Source organism: Parasteatoda tepidariorum, chromosome 8 (genome assembly GCF_043381705.1).
Source record: "Parasteatoda tepidariorum isolate YZ-2023 chromosome 8, CAS_Ptep_4.0, whole genome shotgun sequence".
In the NCBI taxonomy this organism is placed as follows: domain Eukaryota; kingdom Metazoa; phylum Arthropoda; class Arachnida; order Araneae; family Theridiidae; genus Parasteatoda; species Parasteatoda tepidariorum.
The window spans coordinates 36,228,866-36,255,189 of NC_092211.1; the positions used below are offsets into that span (position 1 = coordinate 36,228,866).

Genomic DNA, 26,324 nt, shown 5'->3' on the forward strand with positions numbered 1-26,324 from the left:
AAAGTAACGAAAGTACAAGTAAAAGTACTAAATTTAAAAAGTAACGAGAATTAGGATAAAGTACGTACTTTTTACTTGTACCGGCGGTACAAGTAACGAAAGTAAAAGTACTGGCATATATGTTAAACAGTTCTTAACAATTAATTAACAGTTCCACTGTAAATTAATTGTTAATTTAAAAATATTAATTGCTACTGTAACCAAATTACCACCTTAAATTTAGGATTTTTTTCCCTTGTTTGAAATTTTTAAACTGAATCGAGATTTAAAATAAACTACTTATAAATTTATTTTGGTGAATACAACTCACTCTTTTAACATGTTTCTCGCAGTAAATAATAATAATAATGTAATAATAATAATAATAATAATAATATAGTTTTTTTTCTAGTGATTAATGTTTTGATAAAAGAAAAAAGGAAAAATTTGAAAGTTTTGAGGTTCATTTTTAATTAAATTAAATACAGCTGTCTCTTGCTGCTATTTATTCGATAGTTCATGAATATCTCTTAACTAAGCATATTTTGAATTAAATAGGCTTCTTTAAAAAAAAAATTCACAAATATTTCTTAAAATACATAAGTGTTTTCCAACAAATTGACGCTCATTTTTTTTAATATGAAATAAGTTTTAAATGATTTCCGCTTTTCAAAAAATATATAAAAAATTCTCAAATTGTTAGGCTCCCCTTAGGTTAGTGATGTTATATATCTTGAACATTGCATGTTTGAGATTAGACAAGCTTTTTTTTCTCCTTTTTTTAAAAAGAAAAAGATTTATAATTATTTTTTGACGTGTATGGTTTTTTCCTAACACACTGACACGAATTTTTTTATTATAAATGAAGTTTCAAATGATTTCGCATTGCAAAAAACCCCAAAAAAATTCGCAATTCGTCCTCCCTAATAACAGCAATATATATATGCTTTGAAGTTAGTACATGTTGAATTAAACAGAAAATTTTTTTTAAAAATTTCTATAAATATATGGACAATAAAAAATTTAAAAAATGTTCTTCCTTTGAAAAGAATATGTATGGTCAAAAGTTAGAATCTTTCAGACTAAAAATTTTTTTCAAAAAACTTCCATAAAATTTCTTGACATATATGGATATTTTATTGCAAATTGATGTTCACTTTTTAATATAAAACAAATTTAAAATGGTTTCCTCGTTTCAAAAAAGTTTAAAAAATTCCCTTACATAAGTGATATGAATGCTTTTAACTTTTATGGCATTTTATGGACTTAGTAGACTACTTTTTAAAACTTTTCTTCACATATTTCCTTAAAATCCTAAATGTTTTTTTTATCAAATTGACGCTCTTCCTTTAATGTAAAATAAGATTCAAATGATTGACGCTTTGAAATTCGATTTGCTAAAATTGAAATGTGAAAATGTTGAATTGATGCTTTGAAGTATGATAAAACAATTTGCTAAGTGATCTCCTTATGTAAGATATACCTATTTTCTAAAGCTAATACATCAAAGACTAAACAAGCCTTTTTTCTTAAAAAAAAATTTCTAAAATTATTTCCTGACGTATATGAGTATTTTCTAACAAACTGACCAGTACTTTATAACTTAAAAAAAAACTTCAAAGGATTTATTTCTTGCAGAAAATTATAAGAAATTCGTGACTTATCATTCCTTACATCAGCGATATGTGAAGTCGTTAGTCTTTTGGACTAAACAAGGTTTTTTGAAAACAATTTGTTTAAATAATTCTTTAAATATATGAGTATTTTTTAACAAATTAGCGTTCACTTTTTCTATAAAGCAAGTTTCTAACTATTTCCGCTTTGCAAAAAATTATAAAAAAAATTTCAAATTGTCCACTCTTTTTCTAGCGATATGTATGCTCTGAAGTTAGCATTTTCTGGACTAAACAAACGTTTTTATTGAATATTTTCTTTTTTATAAACTTTTTTATTAAATATATCTTGACATATATAAATATTTTGTATCAAATTGACGTTCACTTTAATATAAAACAAGTTTTAAACGATTTACGCTTTTCAAAAAATTATGAAAAATTCACCAAGTCCCTTATAGTAGCAATATATATGATTTGAAGTTAACGTGTTTTGAGCTAAAAGGCCTTTTAAAAAAAATTTTAAATAAATCATTAAATATGTGGTTGTTTTTTAACAAATTAGCACTCACATTTTTATATTAAACAAGTTTTAAATGATTTCCGCTATGCAAAAAAAACTATAACAAATTCGCAAATCATTCTCTTTATAATCGCGATGTATGTGGTCCGACTTAATCTTTTGGACTAATCAAACTAATTTTCACACATATTTGCTTCAAATATATACATATTTTATGAAATATTGAAGCTCGCGTCTTAATATAAAATAAATATCAAAAACTCTTACAAAAAATTATAAAATGAATTCGCTAAATGTCTTCTCTTATAATACTGATATGTATGCTGTATGTTTAGCATTTCTTAGACTATTGCAAAGTTTTTAAAAAAGCATTCATATATATATTTCCTGACATACATGATTTTCTCAGTAATTGATATTCTCCTTTTAGTACAAAAAAAAAATATTTCAGAAAATTTTTGAGCGGCAAAAAACAAATTGTTCTACCTCATCTAATGTATAGGCTGAAGTTCACACCTTTTACACTAAATAAGCTCTTAAAAAATAGACTTTTGATAAATATTTCATGGCATATGGGAGTATTTTCTAGTATATTGTGTGAATTCACTTTCAATTTATAATGAAAAACAATTTTCAAATGCTTTATAGATTTGAAAACATCATAAAAATTTCCCAAAGTGTTCGCCCTTATATCAGCAATAGGTATGTTTTGAACATAACTTGTTTCAGACTAAACAGGTTTGTTTGAAAAAAATACGAATTATTTTTTGACTTAAATGAGCATTATTGTTTTTAGAAAATTGAAGCTCAATTTGTGATATAAATTAAATTTTGAATTATCTCCGGGTTGCGTAAAATTTGAAGAAAATTATAATTTTTTTCTTATATGTATGCTCTGTGATTCTTATAGTCTGTGTACTAACTTATACTTTATCAAGATTTTACATTTACTTACTTCTTTCTCTACTAAACACCTGGAATTCATTTTCTATATGACCTGATGCTGCTATGTCTACATTAAGTTCACAAGATCCATAATTAGCAAGAGTATCGTTTCCTTCGTTCTGAGCTATAAAAAATTACAACTATTGAAATTAAAGCATAGTTGCTTATTCGTACACTGATGTGAAAGATTATTTCCAATTATAGCGAACTCTATGCTTAAATATTTGACTCTTGGTTTTAAATGATTTTGGTTAGCACGAAACGCAGTTAATTCAAACATACACACTCTCTGAAACAAAACTCACGTTTGCGATTCGGTAACCCTTGAGCTGTCTTTCTTTAATTTTGAGAATAATTTCGTTACGAAATCACATAATTTGTGACGAAAGGAGAAATCTCAAATCTATGACGAAAAAGTTTCCTCAACTCGAAACCTCATCTCAGAGTTTCGTGGAAGATTGCTTACCAGAATGAAGACTAGACGATCGAAACTAGAATGACGTAACTGGCCGACCGACCGTATGGTGGTCAGGGAGATGACCTCAAATTGTTTCAAATTGTTGACCTCAAATTGTTCAACAAAATTTGTTTCTGTGAAGAAGTAACGATAGTTATTTTGTCACTTTGACAAAATATTTACTCAGAGCGTATACCAGGAAACACTTTCGTCAAAAACGAAGAAAATTGCGTGAAATTTGAATATCCAATTTTTACAGTGAAAATAGGAATCCTGATCATTATGGGATGAAGTGCTAAAAAATTTAACAACTTAAATAGCTTTATTTTTATTTCTGGAAATAATCTTTCCCCAAAAGCGCAAAGATTGTCATCTAAGCATGCGGCATAAAAAATAAATATTTGTATAATAATGAATCTTCGGTAATCTTGTATCTTATTTTCTACATTAACATTCCTTTTCATGTTTCATACTTATTAAATGGTTTTATTTTCCAGATTGTGAATTGTTAATTAATATCCTCACTTGCCTTCATTGCTATATTTGAGTCTCAAAAATTGCTATCTCCTATGCATACGCGGAAGATATATGTCCCACCTTCGCTTTTCTTTTACAAAACATGAAAAAGCTCTTATGAAACTTAATCACTAAAGATATACTTGGGTGTTAGTGGTGTTTTGAAAAACCATTAATATCTAGTTAATTAGTGGGGAATGATTTTGAAAAAAATACTCACATAATCTTCTATAAGAGTCGTTTTGCTCATCTTCATCTATCTTTCCCATGTTGGAATATGTAAAAAACATCCGAGAGCGTTAAATCTTGGTGTAACTTCATCCAGTTTTGTGGAATAAAGTTACAGAATTTCTAAGTTGAAATGCGTACTTTTTCAAGTTTGAAGAAATCTAATAAATTGAAAAGTTACATTTAAAAATTGTTCAAGGAATTCGACTTTCCTTAAAAAGTGAAAAAAAAAAAACTTGCATAACTTTTGATCTAATGAAAAGATTTTTGCGTACTACGATTCATTGTAATGATTGACAGGTTTTATCTTAATTTGTACAGACGGTATTTTAAATTAAGAAATCAGCCACAGAAATGTACTTTTTCTGGGTCATATCTATTAAACTACCAAAGCAAATCGAAAAATATTTGTTCAAAATTATAAAACTCGTTTATCTACAGATAATTCCACGTAAAAAAATTATTTTTAGTACATAAAAATTTAATTTAAAAAATTATATAAAATAAACAACTTTATTATTATTTATAATTTACCAATGATCGAAAAAAGTTTGAGTTATACGGTAAACACTACTTTAAACTAATTTAATATAATTAATACTGTTACATGAAAATATATAACTTTTGAAAAGAATCAGTTAAATAGTTCTTGAATCATAAAAACTTCAAAATTGGAATACTTTTAGAAGGGGAAATGCTCAAAAAATGAAATGTTTCTTTGAGTAGTAAAAGCTGTCGACCGTTCTCCTGCCTTAAATAATGGGACCATTTTTTTCCTGACTTAAGCTACTAGACATACATTAAGGACCATGAATGGCAGGCACTGAATTTGAATCTTTGCCTATACTATGCCAGAATTGTTGCTCATTTCGCGTTACCCAGTGGGCACCTGTGAACCAAAGTCACGGAGGCGAGCAACATTTCCCACGACACAATGCCACAAACCCTTTTATAGGGTGGGCCACATTCACACATCATACACACAACAGAGGACAGCACAAAGAGAAAGAAATATCCATGCCCAGAGCGGGATTCGAACCCGCAGCCTATGGCTTCGCAGTCAGGCACGCTAACCGCTCGGCCACCTGGCCGGCGGACCATGAAACTAAATTCATTAAAAAAATTTATGTTTATTTAGAGAAAGTTCATTGTTGTGTCTGATTTTGTAACTAATTATTTATTTAACTGCATATTTAAGATTAGGACCTCGAATTGCTAACATGGAGTTACAGTGTGCAAAAATCCGATCATTAGATCAAGATTGGGTAAGTTGGAGCAATTTATGACAATTAATCTAATAATTAGTTAATATTATGACGAAGGATCGGGAAATAGCTACTGGAATTAATTAGATTAAATTAGTGTTTTTAATTAATTTATTTTTGTAATCTTTTTGCTAAAAAGTAGGAAGAAAGAATAAATTACAAATTTAAGGTAATAGTGTTTGAGGACCTGCGGGAAATGCTTGCGACCCGATATCGGTCTGCAGACAGACGGTTGAGAAACAATGATATAGGGCATCAGTTTTGGTAATTATCAATAAAAATGAACCGTATTTTAAATATCACCCCGGATGGCTTAATAAACTAAACATTATTTCATTTATATATTAATGATGATTAAAAAGATAGTATTGTCAAACAAATCAGTGTTTAAGTTAAAATCAATCTATACACTTAATTGGCACTTTTAAATGGTGTTAAAATAGATTTTTGTTTGACTATCACTTTAATTTCATTTTTTTCAAGACCTGATGAAAGCAAATTTGGTCTTTATGAATTTTTAGATATCTAAACATTTCCTTCCGAGAAATGACCACACCTAATATCTAGTTTTAAAAACCGTTTTTAAAATTAAGTAAAAAAGTATATAGATTAGGGGTCTCAAAATCATATTTAAGAAAGACAAATGCTATTGAAATCTTACGGGTCACTATNAATGATCCAAAAATAAAATTAACTTCAAGGAGTAAAAACTATTGATCATTCTCCTGCCTTAAATAATGGGACCTGACTGCAGCTACTTCACAAAATTAAGGACCATGAAACTAAATTCATCAAAAAAAAATTTATGTTTATTTAGAGAAAGTTCTTTTTTGTGTCTGATTTTATAACTAATTATTTATTTAATTGCATATTTAAGATTAGGGCCTCGAATTGCTAACATTTAGTTGCAGTGTGCAAATATCTGCTCATTAGATCAAGAGCAGGTAAGTTGCAACAATTTATGACAATTAACCTAATAATTATTTAATATTATGACGAGGGATCTGTAAATAGCTACAGGAAGAGAAAAATTGGATTTAATTAGTGTTTTTAATTTATTTATTTTTTTAATCTTTTTACTAAAAAGTAAGAAGAAAGAATAAATTATAACTTTAAAGTAATAGTGTTTGTGAACCTGCGGGAAATGCTTGCGATCCGATATCGGTCAGCAGACAGACGGTTGAGAGAAAATGATATAGAGCATCAGTTTTGGTAATTATCAATAAAAATGAACTGTATTTTAAATATCACCCCAGATGGCTTAATAAACTAAACATTATTTCATTTATATATTAATGGGGATTTAAAAGACAGCATTGTCAAACAAATCTGTCTTTTGCGCTTAAGTTAAAGTCAATCTATACACTTAATTGCCACTTTTAAATGGTGTTAAAATAGATTTTTGTTTGGCTATCACTTTGATTTCATTTCTTCAAGACCTGATGAAAGCAAATTTGGTCATTATGAATTTTTAGATATCTAAACATTTCCTTCCGAGAAATGACCACACCTAATATCTAGTTTTAAAAACCGTTTTTAAAATTAAGTAAAAAAGTATATAGATTAGGGGTCTCAAAATCATATTTAAGAAAGACAAATGCTATTGAAATCTTACGGGTCACTATAGTGGAAAGCGGGATTGAAAACACCAAAACTTGTTAGATTGCATTATGAAACAGAGAGGAGTAGAAAGGTAGTTATTAGAAATGATTCCAAGCGTCATTAAGCAATCAAACTAGCTGTGATAATTTTTAGCCCGCCATTCTTGCTAGTTATTCTACGGAGTTAGATTGATTTCATGTTTCTTTGAAGGATATTATTATTAAAAAAAATTGACAATCGGAAGAAAAAAATCATTTAAAGAATATATATATATATAAATATNCAAAATTCCACCCGGACAGACATACACGAAGGCAAGTTTATATAAACGTGGTAAAAAGAGTATTTCTGATCTAATTTAATTAGTCTAAACATTTTTCGGCACTTCACTTTTGAATTCATAAAAATATGCAAAAATGAAAATTATTCATTGATTTTCATAGTTTCTATTTGGGTGAAAAAATTTCACTGAAAAAAAAATTTATTTTTAAATATGCAGTAATTATTTTTTAAAAATCTTGTTAAATTGGAAATTTTTATTGTTCAAAAAGTTTCTTTATGTATTTTAATTAATCAGCCATTTTAAAATCTTGTCCATTTTTTCAGTAAGAATTCTGTAATTTAAAACCATGATCAAGTTTGAAGCACTCATTTTTTTAGAATTATTTTATCTTTTTTTTCTTCTTCCTTTTTGATAGAGCAACGGAAAACAAGTATTTAAACCGATATTTCTTTTTTAAGTTTTATGAATTTTTCTCAACTTTACACATTTATTAAAAGTACTTTGAGTAGAATTAAAGAAAAATTAAATAAATTTGAACAATTGTTTAAATTTCCTGTACATGCGAGATTTTTCCTATAATTTTGAATTTGCTAATGGAAATATAAAGGAATAAGTAAAACAAAATTACCAATTTACGCTTGGGAAATGCTTAAATAAAACTTTGACTTTATTGAATTCTTAGCAAGTAAATTTCTATTTATTTTGTGATGCTGTTTTCATCACAGCCTGTGCTGCCCTACAAAAAAACAAGCAATTTCAATATTGCTAAACGGCTAATAAACGCCAAAAAGCTAAGCTTCCAAAAAAAAATTCCACAAGAGAAAGTAAGGATTTTTTCTTGGAAGAAAGTATCAAGCTTTGAAAAAAAAATAATGATTTTTCTTGAACCACCCCAGCAATATTTCTAACAGCTCAAAGTAACAGAATCCAAATCGATTTTCTTGTTCTAGAGTTATTTATATATATAATTACATAGAGACGGACTTCCAATTTTACACTTCAGGGAGATATTTTTTTTATATTTTATTATTAAGATTTTAAAGCAATCATTATAAAATTTATTTATTTTACATAGATCAGAAGCACTTAAAAAATTAGTCAATCCTTATTTCCTTAAATATTACATATTCATGATATAATAGAAAAACGAAACATAGAGTGGTTTTTTTTTATTTAAAAATTATTATTAAATTGAAGAAAATTTAACAAGGAGTAATAAAAAAAGGAATGTAATTTAAAAAGAAATTTCTTCTAAACATTGAGCAGTATTTTAAATACAAATGAGTGATTTTTTTTTTCATGTTTAAGCAAAATTATGGCATGTTATTAACAAGAAGTAATTACCAATTGCATTTTTACTAAATAAAGACTAAAATACTAACTGTTATTGAGAAGCCTTGCCTTGCATTTTGTTTGACTTCCAAAAAGGGTTCAGATTATTTTCTTTGAAAAAAAACAAAAAGCTTTAAAAGATTAAGGAATGCATTTTCAACAGGTGAAGGAAGAAAAGCTTTGTAACCGGTTTATTTCAAAATTCATAAAATGCTAAATTTCTTTAACGAGAATTGAATGATGCTATGTAGAATAATAAATGAGAAGGGTATAAAAAGATCTGATGCCGAAAGTTTCTTATGAAGGTCGAGCCCACACTTCCAAATATAGAACAACAAATTCAGAAATCTATATCTAAAAGTGGATGTATGTCTGTCTATTCTTTATTGACTCTTGAACCATCCGGCCAGGAGCAATAAAATTTGGCTTACTGTCCTGGTACCACAGATTGTCTCAGCGATGTCATAAGAAAGTCAAAAATGGTCACAGTGTGTGACAGTTTTGAATTATCCCAAGGTGGTCATCATGCGAATTTAATGCTACTCTGGCTTGTGAGATCACAGAAAATTCTCTATGACTATTTATTGTGATTTTTGTTCCTTGGTATAAGTCGCAGCATACTTTACTGGGACTAAAATAACTGAGAAACTTTGTCGCAACTTTGATATCTTGAGAGTCACATGGAAAGCATTTCATGACTTTCTGAAGTTAAAGAGGTATTTTTTGCGACTTGTATCGATTAAGTTTACGTGAAAGTCTTGTAAGCAGTTTTTTAAGTCAATTTTCTTAGAATTAAATATGTGAATCACAATAGAGTCATGAATGATCATAACAATTGCATTCACGTGTGATCTTTTTCAAATAACTCCAAAGACATCTCAATATAAATTTGAAAAAAAATTGTTTCCGTAAACGTGTTTGTAAAAATAATATTGTTTCCGTAATTGCTCTATTTTCTTACGCTCAAAGTGCCAGAAAAAAAGATTTGCCTTTGACAATAGTTTTTAATATTTCTGATGATAAGAATGATTTGCATTTACTCCATCAATGCTTATTTGTGCTTAATATTATTTTTGTTAATAGAGCCAAATACTTCTTTTCTTAATCATACTTAATCCTTCTAAGTAATACTTAAAAGTGTTGATATGGTGTTGTTAATATTACTTTTTCGACAAATTAATTATAGCAAAATATAAACGAACCGTTTATTCACGTTCTAGGACTCAAACTTAATTATTCAAAGGGATGGCCTCAAATATACTAATTAATCAGTGGAGACGATATTTTAAGTTACGAAATCAAACACAAAACGTACTCTCTCTGAATAAACATACCCCTTATTCGACTGATTCGGATATCTTACCCCCAAAATATAGGGGTAGCCGCAATTTGGGAAATATGGTCCCAATAGTTTGGTCAGGAGAAATGTCCAAAGGTTGGACCCCTTAATATTAATTTAATTTTTTGTGTATTTTGTCATATCTAGAGAACTTTTTAAGCGAATCGAAACATTTTTGCACACAATTATAAAATTCGTTTATCCAAAGATAATTCCATGAAAAATATAACTATTAGAAAATATTAATATTTTTTTTATTATTTTATTTAACAATGGTGGAAAAAACTTGAATTGCTAGGCAACCATAGATCGAAATAGATCGAATAGTTCCTGAGAAATCAAATTTTCAATAAGTCGTATTTTTAAAATTCAACGATTTCACTCAAAATTTGTATTTTGCCATACAAAATTAGATCCTTTAAAATGGTGTAAAAAATTGTAGAGCTTGCAATTCAAATTTTTGTTCAAACATTTTTAAATAAATAATAAATATTTAGTAAAAGTTATATTTCTTATGAAATTATCTTTGAGTAAATATACAAAATATGATATGGCAAAATATACAATACGAAATATGGCAAAGTATACAAAAAATAAAATTAACATTAAGGGATCCAAACTCTGGACCACTCTCCTGACCAAACTATGGGGACTGTATTTCCCAGTTTGCTGCTACCCCCTGTACTTTGTGTGTCAGAAATCTGAATCAGTCGTAAAAAAGGTATGTTTATTCAGAGGAAGTACGTTTTTGTGTCTGATTTTGTTACTTAAAATATCGTCTGCACTAATTAATTAGCATATTTATGGTCACTCCTTTAAAATTGAGTCCTAAAACATGAACATCCGATCAATAGATCAAAAGTTATTCGGGGTAGTCAGTTTTTTATTTTGTGCACTGTACACTGTATAAGATTCATTTAAAAATTTCAAATTTTTCACAACTGTTACAACCGTTATAAACCGTCTTAATAAGATTTATTTTATTCAAAAATATTATTGCAGAGACAGAAAAGTAACGTTTAAGTTTAGTTTTTTCTTCATTTTAATAATAATGCACCCAAATCAACAATATTTTTTTATGGTTTTCATTTTCTAATTTAGATTGATTGATTTTTTAAAGTAATTAATTTTTTTTTGTTGCACATTTTAATATTTTAGGCTTTTTTCTCAATAATTACATAAATTTTTGAACAGTTAAGAAATCAAAATATTTTATTTTTTAATTTTAATTCAAAATCTTCTTTTTTAATAGCAAATGTGTACTGGGTCCTTAAAATGGTTATTTCAATGGTTCAATTTACATTTCTCACTATATACAATTATTTAGTTAATATTATTATAAGTAAATTTGCAGCATTATCCTTACTGATTTTTTAAAATGAGCTATGTTCATTAGTATGTAGTTATTGTAATCTATATCTCACAGATATAATTTTTAAGTATTGTAAGCCTTATCTATCTCTGTAGACGCAAATATCTGCTTGAAATTTGCATCATTTTACGAGTGGTTTTTAGAAAGTTAAATATAGTAGTGTTTTATAAGTACCAATTTCGTGCTAAAATTTATTTGTATTTTTTTTATTTCCTATTTCTGTTCTGAATCATAATGTTTAGTGATGCTTTTGTAGTCTACATTGTATATTTCAGCAATAAATATGTATAGCCACAATTAAAATAATTACAGTACTCTAAGTTTTTTTCTTATAGTTGACAAGCGCATTAGACCGAGGAAAGAAATATAAGTCGAAAGTATCTTACTTTATCAGTCAAATCTGGCATTTACCTAAATAAAACAATGATATGTAATTTGATAGGATTCATCAGTTCCCTAGAAAAGGATTACAAACAATCTAGAGGTTTATTTTGTAAGAAAAATACTTGCTGGTGACGCGTCGAACGCAACCGATCTACATGCTATTCACACTGATGACTGAATTTGTTAAAAATGATTAAACATTAAAGATCGTGCAATGAAATCTTAAACAAAATCGCGAACACTTTTATTTATGACAATGGTTAATGTTAAACTAAAGCGGAATCATCATTTTTACAACATCGCTCCGGAACGGATTATTTAGAATTTTTAAATTATTTTTTAAAATCGGGAACTAAAATTGCTTCCTCGTAGTTAATGTCCAAATTTTAGAACTCCAACACCAGCGTTTTGGAGTTACAAGAGATTCAAAATAGTGAACCTTGACAAGGACAGGCATAATACTGAGTAAACAAAAAATAAAAATTGAAGAAAAGAGGTTATTTAATCTCAAGAGTCAAAGGGAATATGAAGGAAAACGTGTTTTTATGTTTACATACCGTTGGCCTCCAAAACTCTCATTTCTTAAACATGCGGTCAAAACAAAACTGCTAATTTTTTTTTTTAATGTTTTATTTTAAATTCAACTTTTAATAGGTTTTAGTTGTCACTTTATAAGCTCNTTTTTATACATCAAAATTAAAGATAACCATTTTGAAACTTTTTTTATAGCATTTAATGCACTTAACTCGTAAAATCTACTGAATACCCCGTATAATGAAAACTACATAAATTAGGAATATGTCCCTTAGAAGCGCTATATAAATTTATTTATTTCAATAATTAACGAAAAATCTTGCCGTCTTAAATTCACATAGGAAATGCCATTGAAATGGTTCGTCCGAAAAAATGTTTGGAACGCGTTTGGAAGGAGGCGGGGTGAAATACGTCATCACTGTCCCTGTCTATTGTCACTGAGCACGTAGCACCAGCAGAGATTAGAGCGCTCTATGTAGTTAGAAAATTATAGAAATTTCGAAGCTTATATCTTCATAGACACGAAAACAAGTTTTTGGCAATTATCGAAGCTAAATAGTATTACATGCAAGGTTTATACTTAAGTGTTTTGAAAAAAAAAAAAATAAGTGTAAACCTGCATTTTTTATTTTAATCAGCTTTAGTCTTAGTAAAATTTTTAATTATTGAAAAATAATTAAAAGAAAGCTACACAATAGAAAAAAATTCAAATTTGCTTATAGTTTTTCAAACAGTATGTAGGGTAAGGAATTAGCTTTTAATTTATAAATTCTAGATTTAATTCACAGATTAACCCTTTGACGCACGCGGGACACCATTATTCCTTTTGTATATTTTTTTCTGGCGCTCTAATTAAAAGAAAATATATATTTTGGCATTTTTTAATTATAAAATGTAATCTAATAATTACTAAAAAATTTTTTTGATTATCGGAATTATATTTGCATTAAAATCCAAAAAATAGCTCTATAATTTTTTTTCATTCATGATCAAAAATTTATTATAAATTTATTTTGTAAATTAAAGAAAGTTCAGTGATGAACTTTCTTTAATTACACTTAGATCCTAGATCTAAATAACTGGAAATATGTGCATGTTTGAAAAATTATTGCTTGAAAACGAGTCGTGTTTAGAAGGTTTTACCTTTAATGCTGAAAAAGACCCCTGTGTCCTATGCTTTATTTCATTACCATAAATTATCAAAATTATAAATATAATATACTTCACTTATTATCACTAAATTGATACAAAATAATGAAAAAAATGTAAAAAAATATGTTTAATAAAAATTCTGCGTCAAAGGGTTATTAGCTCGTTTCTTTCCTTAGCATAAACACATCTAGTTTTTTCTTTTTCCCTTTTTTTTTTTTAAATTTAAGGTAAAACAGAAACAAAATACCTTATTAAAATACTTAAAACATTTTAAATGCTTTCAGCTGTATTTGTAATCAGATTTTTTTTAAGAATACTTAGAAGTGATCATTGGTTTCTCCCGTAAAGAACCCTAAAACTGACTTTCTGTATTTATTCTCCGAACTACAGTTCAATCTATTTTTCTAAGAAGTAGACAATGAAATAACACACCTGGAACATAAATATCACATTATACTAATGTTACCACACCATTCTATTGTAAAACAATAAAGACGGTTTTAGTACCGGATTTTATGTGAAACAAAGGCTGCACAAATCACTGGATACTTTAGTAAAAGTGTGATAAAAAAAACACATATGTTGTGTGCTCATTATCCTATCACAACCACTTTATTACTACGTAAGACTAGGCTTTTGTTAATAAGATAATGTGCCAGATTTTCAAATTGTTCAGGATAGTACTTTTTTGGCCCTTTATCGTAGATGGGACACCGGTGTCTCTTTTATGTATTTCATTTTCTGCCTCTCTATTTACAAGCAAAAATTTATTTTGTTATCTTTTAATTTTAAAAAATAATCTAATAATTATTTTGAAAAAATGCTTTTGGTTATCGGAATTATATTTGTGCTAAAATTTAAAATCCAAAAAACGAAGTCTAATTTTTTTCCTTCATTTTAAAGAATTTGACAACAATCGATTTTGTAAATTAGAGAGATTTCAATGAGGAAAACTGCTGTTTTTTTAAATTTAAATAACTACACAGTGAAGTGAAAGTTTTTGAAAAATTATAGTTTTAAAGTGAGCTGTGTAAGGAAGATTTTGCCTTTAACGCCAGTATTTCATGCTGTATTTCATGTATTCAAGGACGCCAGTATTTCATGCTGTATTTCAAATCCATAAATTATTAAAATGCTAAATATAGTATTTATCAAACTAAATCAATACAGAATAATGAAAAAAGATACGAAAAATGTGTTTAATAAAAATTCTGCGTCAAAGTGTTAACAGTGGTTTTGATGACACTACGATATCCAATTGCCGACTAATAAGGAGTTTCCGTAGTTTTAGAAAATATTTTTCCTAATGATACTAAAGGTAAATAATTTATAATTTTAAATAATAAATTATAATTTAAAAAACTTCATCCGCAACTACTTATGAATAATTTAAGCGGATATATCAACAAACATAAACAAGGGGTATTTACATTCTGATAAAAGTTTTAGAAAAATTCTTTATTTGTTTAAAAAAAATTGCTTCCACTGAACAAAATATTTCACAAAACCTGAAATGTTGGATAGTAAGCATGAAAGCAATGTTTATGTGGGTTGTGCTGTTGTCTAGAGGCAATTCCAGTATCTTGGGAAGTATGTATCTGTAAAATGTACTAAGGAACAATTTAATGTAAAAATACCTCCTTTAAAAAAGTGTGACTTAATTGATTTCTCTTACGCTTGAATGTAGTAATATTATTTTTAAAAATTCAGCTATTATAAATGCTATTATAAGCTATTATAAATTCTGTTTCATATAATTGATATGATTCATACTACTGATTCATATAAAAGCATCACAAGGGATAGACTACTCAAATGAAAATTGGAAAAAAAAAGGTTTGCAAATTTACGATTAAGTTTGGTGAATAGCTTTTCCTTTTAGCCATAATTTCTGTTTTTAAATATTACATTAGTGCAATATCGAACTTAATTTCCATAGATTTTTAATATAAATCTTTAGTGTCTAATCAAAAACTAATTGCAAAGAAATTTCGCAAGCTCTTCTTCTTAAATATATAAAAACTTCGAAAAATTAGTTTAATATTCTCACGCAGTAAAACAGTCATGTATATAAAAGTTTCTCAATTTTTTTCCTACTCTTTGAAGAAAATAAATAAAAAAAAGATAGAAAAATAATTTGTTGATGAATTATGTAACTTAAGTTCGATATTTGATTACATAAATGTTTTAAAATTACAGTTTTAGCTGGGTAAAAAAGATTTATCCACTTCACATTATTTCAAATTTGCTACTACTTTTTTTGTGACTTATTATAGCAAATTTCAGACCTCATTTGTTGGACGAAATGCAAATTATTTAATTTAGCCCTCATTTGCTTGCATGCGAATATTTTAATCATGAGAAATGGAAAATATTCTAGAATAAACCAAATAATTGTCACAGTTTACATGAAAAACACTTTATTTGTTTACGCACTTTACCTTAACCTAACCTTATGAACTTTACTAAAAAAGGACCTTAAACTTCTTACTGAATGTCATTCAAAAATTAAAGATTACTTAAGTTTTGCCAACTTAAATAAATATTTGTAATTTTGGTATTTCTTAAGTCAAGGGAAGCATTTTACAATGGATAATTTAAGTTGAAAAACAGAAAAATCAGTGGAAAAGGCAATAAATATTTTAAAAAAAATTTAGATTCAACGTTTTATAAAATTTTAACTGTCCAATTGATTGATTATTACCTATTAACAATAATTAAGCTCTCTAATTAGTCATATTGAAAATACGTTTCATAGAATTCTAAAAGCTAAACAATAGTTGTAACTCAAAAATTCTGTATGCAATAAAAAACGTTTCTTGCAAATTTTATCATCATTAATATTTAAGAAACTTTAATTTCTATTTTTATAATTATTTAAAAATTTCTCGGATATTATAAAGCTTCATAAATTACTCAGAAAAATCATTCAACTTTAATTGCTAATTACCTAATTATTAATGAACTTAAATAAAGATTCATAATTGAATTTGTTTAGAAAAAATGCTTTAAAAGAAATTTAAATCATTATTTAACAATAATTGCTGAAAAAATTGAAAGCAAGAAGCATCAATATTTTTAATTTTAAAAATAGAAAAGAAAATGACAATTTTTTAATTTCTAATCTGATATTAATAACTAAAAAAGGTTTCTGATTAATAAAGATTTCAACTAAAAAAATTAAGTACTAAATAATATCCAATAAAAAGGAAAATAAACAGTTTATAATGCAAACTAATTCTCTGTGGACATTTATCATTTGTTATCCATTGAATGGGAAACCATTTCCAAAAGGATTATGTCCGCAAAAGGGAAAACATGGTCTGGAAAGTTTATTTTGAATATTATTCATAGTATTACGCACATTACTCATTGCTCTTTCATAAGATCGTCTGCCAGCTTCCATAGCAGCCTTTACTTCAGCGCTGTTGTAAGTAAACATATTTCTAGCTTTTTTAGATGCGTCACAAACATCATCATCAGGAACCGAAGAACCTTCCTGAAGCACATTGTTCTTATACGTCACACTGCCATCTGGTCGACACGCAAACCACGGATAGTTGTTCAATGTACAGTTAATGCCACCAGTTCCTGCTATGCAATGAACAATCTGACGTCCACCTCTGCTTGAATAATCAGTGGTCATAAAATTCCCCATGAAGTTTGGAGGCTTTTCCATATCACCACACCACTGGACAAGATCATTCACACACAGCGTGCTTGCATCTTGAGCTGTTGTGCAAGCGAAACTACAAATCGAAACAACAATGATGATTCTAAAATTAAGAGACATCTTTGATCTTTCTCTTAAGTAAAATCAACTCAGATGCTTAAGATAAAAATGCTTAGTTTAAGCTCTGCATATTTAAATAACAGCAGCGTCGAAATGCAAAGCTTATAAAAGAGTCGTTTAGTTTGTTACGGACGAATTAATCAAAATCAAACACAAGACAGCACGTGGCGAAACGTCGTGAGCACTTAAAATCTATTTGATCATCATTTTACTATGTCGGACAGAATTTCTGAGTAATGTTTCCTTATCTTTCTACTTCGTGTTGAAACTCGAGGGAAATTTCTGTCGTTTATTATCTGATGACGTCTAATTTAATGCGCATCAAAATTGAAACTCTTCTCTAAAATTAGCGATGGTTTTTTTTTCCTACCTCAAGATTCTACAAAAAAGAACTCTTTGTTTCTGTAAATCATAGTATTTATTGTTTAAAAAAAGTTTATTCTCTTGTTTTCATCTGAGTTAAAACTTCCGTAGATATAAAATTCCTTTTGACTTGAATTGTTTCAATCACAAACAAATATTAATATAATGTGTGAGTAGACAGATTTTAAAATTTTATATCTTTCCTGTTTGTTGCTAAAATACGAGTGAATAATGGTACCTTATAGCAATGGTAACATACTTTTATTTCTTTTTTAAATGCCCACCCGATTGACACTCGTCATTTAGGTATCAGTAGGACAGACTTGTTGGCCACTTTTTCAGGGGCAAAATATTAGGTGGGCCAACGTTGCTCCCATATTAAGAACAGGTAGTACAGAGAATGAAAGAACATTCATGCTTTGTCCGGGATTTGAACAAAGGAACTTTCTGATGTTACTTATGATATAAATGTAACACAAAAAGCTGCAACTAATGTTTTTATGTTATTTCTTTATCTAAATCTTCTTAATAGTTTATTCTTCCAAATTAAATGCTTCCTCGCACTTTATTATTCACATCTTGTCCTTCAATATATTTTTAGTTCAAGTATGCATGAATTAATATTTTAAGTCTTCCCTTAAACCGAACTGTGTGAACTATATTATTCCTTCGACCTATGTTATGGACCAATTATAATTACTCAGGTTTCCTTTTTTTCATAAAACCTAACTATCAACGGGAATATTTGTCAAGATTTTTTTCTAATTTTTATTTCAAACGCATTTTGATTTTGTGTCACTTGAAGGATATTGTTCTCTTTCTAATAATGATTAAATAAATATTTATGTCTTCTTCCCCTGCCTAAGAACCCCTAAGTCCTGTTTTCCTCCTTTCAGCAAAGCCCTTGCAGCAATTTTACCTTTGGCCGAAGTTGGGTTCAAAATTGGCTTGATATAGGCCCCTTAAGAACATGCACCGTGGGACCAATATTACGATGTCTAGATTTTTCAATTTTGGATAATAATTCTAGGATAATAATTTTATCCTTAAATGGCCTATATAGATATAACCATTTGACAAAATTTTAGTTGTTAGTTAATCAATGAATGTAAGTTAACAGAAATTATATAGATGATTTATTGATCACTGCACGTACGGCCTTCTGGGCTCTCCAGAACACTATCTTACTGAATGCATCTATACAGTTTCATGGCATACTCGTACATCGAATATCACTAATCTACCAACTTGGCACAAACAATTCATAACCAACAATACACTTAAAACCAAATTATTATCAGTAATGAATTTTCTTTCTGATAATGATAATATTCTAAAATTTTAAATAAAAAAAAAATTGTTATATGTTTTGAAATGCTTACCTATATGTTGTAAATATTGTACATATCTTTTCTATTTAATTTTTTATTTATTATTATAACATTTTAATAACTTTCCTTTATTATTTAATACCTTATTAAACTTTTTTTTCTTCTTTATATTAATTTACTTTTCAAAATTCATTTATTGTCACTTTCTATATGTCATATATATATAAAAAATAAATTCTTGTTTAAACTATAAATAATATTTCTGTATATTTGTAAACAAAATATTAACCTCCTTTCTTTTGAAACTCTAAATAATTGATTGAGGTTGACTGGAAGTAGTAGTAGTAGTANTCTTATAACAAAAACATTAGACAATAAGACAATAATTCAGTTGCCCGATTTTATAATAAGTTAAAAATACCTTCCTGAAGTAATAAAAGCTTCTAGGCAGACATTAAGTAATCTATTTATATTATGCTGAAGACAGTAAAAAAAAAGAAATTATATCGTTTATACAGATAACTAAACTATTTGTTGATGGACTTGTGCCAAATATATAATTAATTGAAGAAAGCACCGTTTTAAAGAGGTTTATTTACCCCCACAAAAAGGAAAACAGGGCCTTGAAAATTCACTTATTGAATAATTCAACTATTATATTTCATTCATGACTCAACTATCATGACTTCAGTGCGATAATAAGTGATTATTATTTTGGCCTTTTTTGCTGCATCACAAATACCATCATCGGGTACCAAAGCATTTTTCTGAAGCATTCTGTTCTTATAGATGGTTGTGTTGTAAGGGTGACATTCTAACTACGGGGGAGTGCAGTGTCAGGGGCACCGGCATTGGAGGTCACCATGACCTCCCAAAGATGTTTATTAGTCGGCAAATTTACGAAAATTTGTTTTCTTCTTTTAGTCAGAAAATAAAAGGAAAAAATTGAGTGTAACACCTTTATTCAAACTTTTTTGATGAACAAAAGTAACTTCTATTTCTGAATACAAACGAGTCAGTTTCATCAGAAATTTAGAGATTACCAATTAGCTCAGCTTCAAAAATCCTAATTAGTAATATAGTCGGAAAAAAAAGTTTTAGTAATATAGACGAATGTTGCATGAAATTGAAATAAAATTATCAATTTAATTACACTCGGAAGAAACTTGTCTGAATTAGTACTTTTAATTATCTTTCTATATTAAAAAATATAGTCTTTGCCGTCATTACCGTCGTTTCTGAAAATTATCAACGAGAGTACTGTACTTCTCACTGCCGTACCGAAAAAAGTAATTCATGAAACGATATGAGATTTTGCTCATTTTTAGAAAACTGATTGAAGAAAATTTTTTTGATGTGGTTATTAGTTTTAAAATTTTTGTAAGTCAAATCTTAAAATTTCTTTTTTTGCACCGCGTAATTCAGTTTAGCGTAAACTATTAGTAGGGGAATTATGATTGCATGATTGTCTCACTTTATTTAAATTTCGAATTAGTTTGGAAGTAATTAAATAGTTTATATTAATGATTTTTCAATGGTTTATACTAATGATTTGTTATTTCTTTTGAAATTTCCAACTCGTCTCGGAGTTATTCAATTTTAAAATTTTAATTATTTCTTATATAATTTGAAAGATTAGCAAAAAATCTGTATTTTTTTCGTCTTTTGTACAGAACAACAACACAACATTCTCCTTGCATTAAAATAAGGAAATATTTTAATTACGGGACTTGATGTTAATAACATATTTATCTAAACTAAGATCGCGATTCGATCGCGTTGATTTCTTTCATTTTTACAATCAACTTTTCCGCTTTCCTTTCCTTTATCGCTCATTTGATGTGTCAGTGTGACGTCAGACTACCTTTTCCCCTCCTCCTTTCGAAGTTTTTATTCATTTTAAAGGGATTATTTTTCATTTTATGTCTTTATAATTCAAATTTTTTATAATTCAGTATTCGATTACCTAATTATTTATTATTCGATTCATGGGATAGTGAAAAATTATTTATTCATGTTACCTACAAATTAATTTCTTATTTTTTATTTATCAAATGACTCATTATTTACTTCATTGATTTTAAATAATAAAACATTGCGAGCACAACAGTTCATTGCGAGCCTGTGTGGTCGGGGAGGTTAAGATTCCACAATTTAATGACCAACAACCTAATTATGGTAGTGTCGTCAGCGTTGTGCGCAGGTTGTGGGCTTCAAGTCTTCACCAGGTCTGGGGTCACACTCAAATTCTTCATAATAACAGTTCAGTGTCTTACCACTGAGCCACTGAGACTCTTTTATTATTAGAATTAAGTATAAAATTGTTAAATCGGTAATATATTTCTTGCAAAAGTTAACATATCGTGAAAATATTAGCGACAAACTAATTAAATTTTATATTGAAACAAATGAAATTCACATTTATGATTCGATCAAATTGGGGATTTCATTCGAAAAATGGGAATTTCCCCCTCCCAAAAATATTAGTCAGTGGCAGCCCTGTACATTGTATGAATACATTTCCTGCTACGCAATAAAAAAACTTGACATTCACCTTTGCTGGAACGATTAGTTTTTATATATATTACCATGAAGTTAGGTGGCTTTTTCATATTTTCGCATCAATGTGTAAAATCATTCACACACTGCGCATTTTCTTTTTCATTTGTATCTGTCCCACATTGTCCCGCAGTGAACTGATCGTTAAGACACGGCTCCAAGCAGATCACCGAAGTCAAGCATCACTGACTGTGATCAGTGTGCGGGTGGGTGAGCACTTGGATCAGTCTGCGTAGGGACCAAGGGTGTGCGTTATTGGTCCTCGTTAAACTGTTCTACCGTAAAGTGCTAGACTTCGCGTGCAGGTCGTCGGGCTATCGAAGCGGGGGTGCCCTCACCTCTGCAGAGAATCAAAATTGTGATGGCATGTTCTTCGGATCATCCTCAAGATGTTTCCCAGACCGTCGCCAATAGCCCATTGTGCAGCTCTAGTGCAACGTAAATGAACTACAACAACAACAGCATCTGTAGTTGCTGCACAGGAGAAACTGAAAATCGAATCTAAAATGAAGATTTCGGAAATCAAGAGCATTTCAGATTTTTAGTTTTTATCCTAAAGAAAAATCACATGATAAAATATTTAGCTTTACCTTTTGACGCAGGTGGGACACTGGCATCCCTTTTAATATATTTTTTCTGATGCTCTAAATACAAGCAAAACTATATTTCGGTATTTTTTAATCATAAAATATAGTCAAATAGTTACTAAAAAATCGGTTAGAATTTCGGAATTATATCTGTACTAAAATATAAAATTCAAAAAAAGTAGTTTGAAAAAAACATTCATACCCAGAAACTTATCAATGATTGATTTTGTAAAATAAAGAAAATTCCATGATAAATAACTTTTTCTTAAATCTAAATAACAGTAAATAAGTGCAAACTTGAAAAACTATTGTTTGCAAGTAAGCCGTGATTGGAAAGTTTCACCTTTAACGCAGAAAAATAAGACACCGTTGTTTCATGATTTATTTCATAACTATAAATTATTAGAATGGTAAGTTTAATATTTTTCACTTATTTTGTCCCATATTAATACAAAATGATGAAAAAGATATAAAAATATGTTTAATAAAAGGTTAAGTGTTGCTATTTTGTTATCAGCTTCTTTGAATTGAAAAATATCTTTATATATTTGCTGAGTGCATTGTGGAAGAATTAATGGAAATCAAATACAAAAGAGCTCGTGGCAAAATATCTAGTGCGCTTTAATTCAATTCATTATATTCTATATTTTCATAGGAATATTTCCTTGTTTTGCTACATTAGCGAGGGAAATTTTTGATGTTTACAATTTTCCGTTTGTTTCAATGGGCACACACAGCAAAGATATTATTCTTCTCTAGAAAAATCGAGGATTTTTTTCAACCTCTGAATTCTTTGAAAAGAAGTCATTGTTTCTCTGAATTGTAGTGTTTACAGTTAATCGTGTTTTATGCTTTTGCTACTAAGTGAGTTATAATTTTAAAAGGGGCAAAGTTTATCACTAACTAAAGTGAGTTTATCACTTCGCTTGTATTGTTAAAAATTGCGAAAAATCATTTGTGAATTTTAATCATTTCTGATAATGTTTATGACTTGTTAGTATTTAGAAAACCAAAAAATTGAAAAAAAGTTTAAGACTCGGTTATATTTTGTTAGTTAAAAACGACTTACAATGATTTAGTTTAATGATTTAAAAAATGTAAGATATTTAGTTTCGTTTAATATTGTCGTCGCTTGGAAGATTTCAGAAAAAGACTATTTTATTAATAGTTACTTGTTTGGAATAGGACAATTTATTATAAAAATGACACTAAACAAATTGCATTCTTTTATTTGATCACAAATTTCCCATCATTTAAATAACACAATAATTGTTATTAAAAATATTAATGTAAAAAATTGAACAACTAAAAAGAATTAATATAAAATTTCAAATTTAATTACCTTTTCGCTATTTTTATAAAAATGATGAAGATTTTCATTGTATGTTTCATTACAATGAACTATTAAAAAACACAAAGAGAATATAAGAATTCTAACATAAAACGTAAATAAAAGTTCTTATAAAACTTTCTTCACAAAACTCTTCACAATAATTAGAATTAGGTAAACAATTTGAAAGTGTAACAAATGCGCATTCAAAAGTGCTCATTATAAAACAATGACCACCAACAAACTTACTTTTTTTTTAAAAAAAAACAATTTTTTTAATTAGTTTTGTGTAAAAACATTCATATTTTAATGTACTAAAATATTTTTTAGATTTAACATTCATGTAATTTTAATTTATATTTTTATTTCAAAAACTTTTATCCCCACGTAACCGAAGTTTAAAAATATCTGTCAATAATTTTACAACACAATTTCTACTCATTTTAAAATCTTTTATATTTATTAGGCATAAAAATATTTCAGATAAAAATGTTCAGTTTTGGTATAGATAAAAAATATATTTTAAAACATGTTTCATTTACTAATTACTAGCTGTATAGGTAAAATCTCAAAATTATTTGTGCATTGACTCAACTTTTTCAGCGAATTTCGATTATACTTTTGTTTTTTACTTGATTCCTCACATTGCTTATTCACAAAACTAGCAACAGGTGAATTCTCCAAAGCATTTGTAACAGATCTTCAATTTAGTGCTTGGCAGGTTTATAGACTAGCAATAAAAAAGATAAGCTCTCAGTCAGGCTGCTTTCAAAAGGTCAAAAAGGTCTGGGAACTCATCCCGCTTTTGCCAGACAGTAGTTTTCGTTGTAAATTTGTCTTGTTCGAATACTGGTTTTAACTACCTAGTCCTCTAGGAATTAATGGGGTATACCTCATAACTTGAGGTTTCTAGTTTGATACCTAAACTCAATAGTAATTTATTCGCAATTTCTTTTGCACGAGACTTACTTTTAAAAAAAACATAATGGTTAATTTAAAAGCATTCGAAAGTTTCAGACATAAATAACAAATTTTCAATAAACAAAAATTTGCGATTTCTTATGAAATAACATTTTACAGTGAAGCTTGTTACTTGTGTAAATAATTTAGCTTTACATTTACTGAATCTGAAATTTTTCGATTTTTTTTTTACTGGGAAATTCGAAATGTAAAACACAGATAAAAGAGTTTTTCTAAATGTAAAAATTTTCTTGCACTTTTCACACTACACTTTGCAGCATAAGAAAAATTGCTTAGCAAATTTTCACAACAGTTTACAAATCTGAAACATTTCTTAGCAATCTAGTTTGTTGCACTTAAGTATTTACTTCTAGCATATAGCAAATCTAAAAATATTTTCTTCTAAAATTTCTCCATAAATATCACAAAACAATACATATGTACATGCAACCATTATAAATTCATATCATAAATTAGTTTTTAAAATAATCCAGAAAATATTACAGCATAAGTTTTAAAACAGAAAGTATAAACTTTAAAACAGTTAAAAATATGTCACAACTTTCAATAAATGTAAACGGCATTCCTAATTAGATTAAATGTAGAAATATAGATATCAATAGTCATATAAGTTAATAAAACTAGTGTTTCATTACATTGCTTTTGTGAAACCAAATGAAAAGGAAAGGTTTTAAATTTAAATTCCTATTAATAAAAATTAGAATTTCAAGAATTCAGCCTTCTATCTTTCTTAACTGGCAACAATAACCTATCGCTTTCCATAATTCCACTTTTCATTTCAGAGATATTACTAGAATTCGTTTCATTATTTTCAAGGATGCCCCAAGGTTGTGGTCTTAAATCACCAAACAAAACAAATACACCGGTGCACACACATACGATTATAACTGTGACGTAAAAGACAGATTGCCATTTTTCAATAGAATTCTGAAAATATAAATACATCTATATTAACACTTTACATAAAGTAAGAACTTAATACACATTATTGTATTCAAATTTTAATTCCACAAAAATTGAATCATAGTGTCTACACATATAAACAGTGTTATATAATTTCAGCATTCTTAAAATGTTAAATGTTATGATAAGACTTGCGTCTTATCAATTCCTACCGGAAAACGCTTAGAAAAATTCATATTTGAAGTAATATTTAGCTTGTTCAAGGTAATTTGTTTCTGTTTTTTCTAAATAAAAATATCTACAAGTATCTTTATAACACAAATTTATAATTCAAAAATGCCATATGATAAATTAATTTCTGCATTTTTGTTGAAAACAATAAAAAAATTATAAATTTCAAAATTATAAAAATGTATGAAATTGACATTAATACTTTTACAATATTCTTAAGCATAACACTTGTTAATTTTCTTAAAACTTAATAACATGTAACGAATGGAAGGAATGAAGGATAACATGTAAAGGATAAAATTTATACCTCATAGTTTGTAAGCCATCCTACCATAGAAGGTATTATGAAGAAAGGGAATACTCCAACAATATTTAAGAGTCCACTTACTGTACCTAAAAATATTTTTATATTTATTAAACATAAGTAAACAAAAATTTATAAAGAGATAAGCTAGACATGTACAGATTCTTCTGAAATGACAACCAACGAATAACCAAATTATTCTCTTAAATTATAAACTCAATAAAAAAATATATAACGACATTTGTACTCAAAAAAATATATACCAGTATTTGTACATAATAAAAATATATGAGAGTATTTTTTTTCTTTTTATCCGTGAAACAGTTGAGAAATCTTAAAACAACAACTTCAAAACGTTACTAACTGCAACATAAATACAAAGTCTGGCAGAAAATTATTGTCATTGCGTCAGTTACTA

At 27.9% G+C, this 26,324-nt stretch overlaps 3 protein-coding genes across 24 annotated transcripts in view; all 3 read right to left on the minus strand.

The window, feature by feature from the left end:
- The window catches only part of LOC107451365 (sialin), a 27,300-nt gene extending 17,803 nt beyond the window's left edge, over positions 1–9,497 (minus strand). The window contains exons 1-3 of the mRNA XM_071184633.1: positions 8,794–9,497; positions 4,254–4,422; positions 3,071–3,184 (exon numbers count right to left, since the gene is read on the minus strand). Of these exons, the coding sequence (XP_071040734.1) occupies positions 3,071–3,184; positions 4,254–4,323 (184 nt within the window). The 5' untranslated portion in view covers positions 4,324–4,422; positions 8,794–9,497. The remainder of the gene's footprint in view (positions 1–3,070; positions 3,185–4,253; positions 4,423–8,793) is intronic.
- Positions 9,498–15,927: 6,430 nt separating this feature from the next.
- Positions 15,928–17,576, minus strand: LOC110282259 (uncharacterized). The gene has a single exon (XM_021145343.3). It carries the CDS (start codon positions 17,315–17,317, stop codon positions 16,787–16,789), a length of 531 nt encoding a protein of 176 aa, XP_021001002.2. The 5' UTR covers positions 17,318–17,576; the 3' UTR covers positions 15,928–16,786.
- Positions 17,577–23,360: 5,784 nt separating this feature from the next.
- LOC107436881 (sodium-dependent phosphate transport protein 1) overlaps positions 23,361–26,324 on the minus strand; it is a 72,728-nt gene continuing 69,764 nt past the window's right edge. For all 22 annotated transcript variants that reach the window (XM_071184640.1, XM_071184634.1, XM_071184637.1 and 19 more), the window contains 2 exons: positions 25,910–25,995; positions 23,361–25,395 (listed from right to left, as the gene is read on the minus strand). In XM_071184640.1, the coding sequence (XP_071040741.1) occupies positions 25,174–25,395; positions 25,910–25,995 (308 nt within the window). In that variant the 3' untranslated portion in view covers positions 23,361–25,173. The remainder of the gene's footprint in view (positions 25,396–25,909; positions 25,996–26,324) is intronic.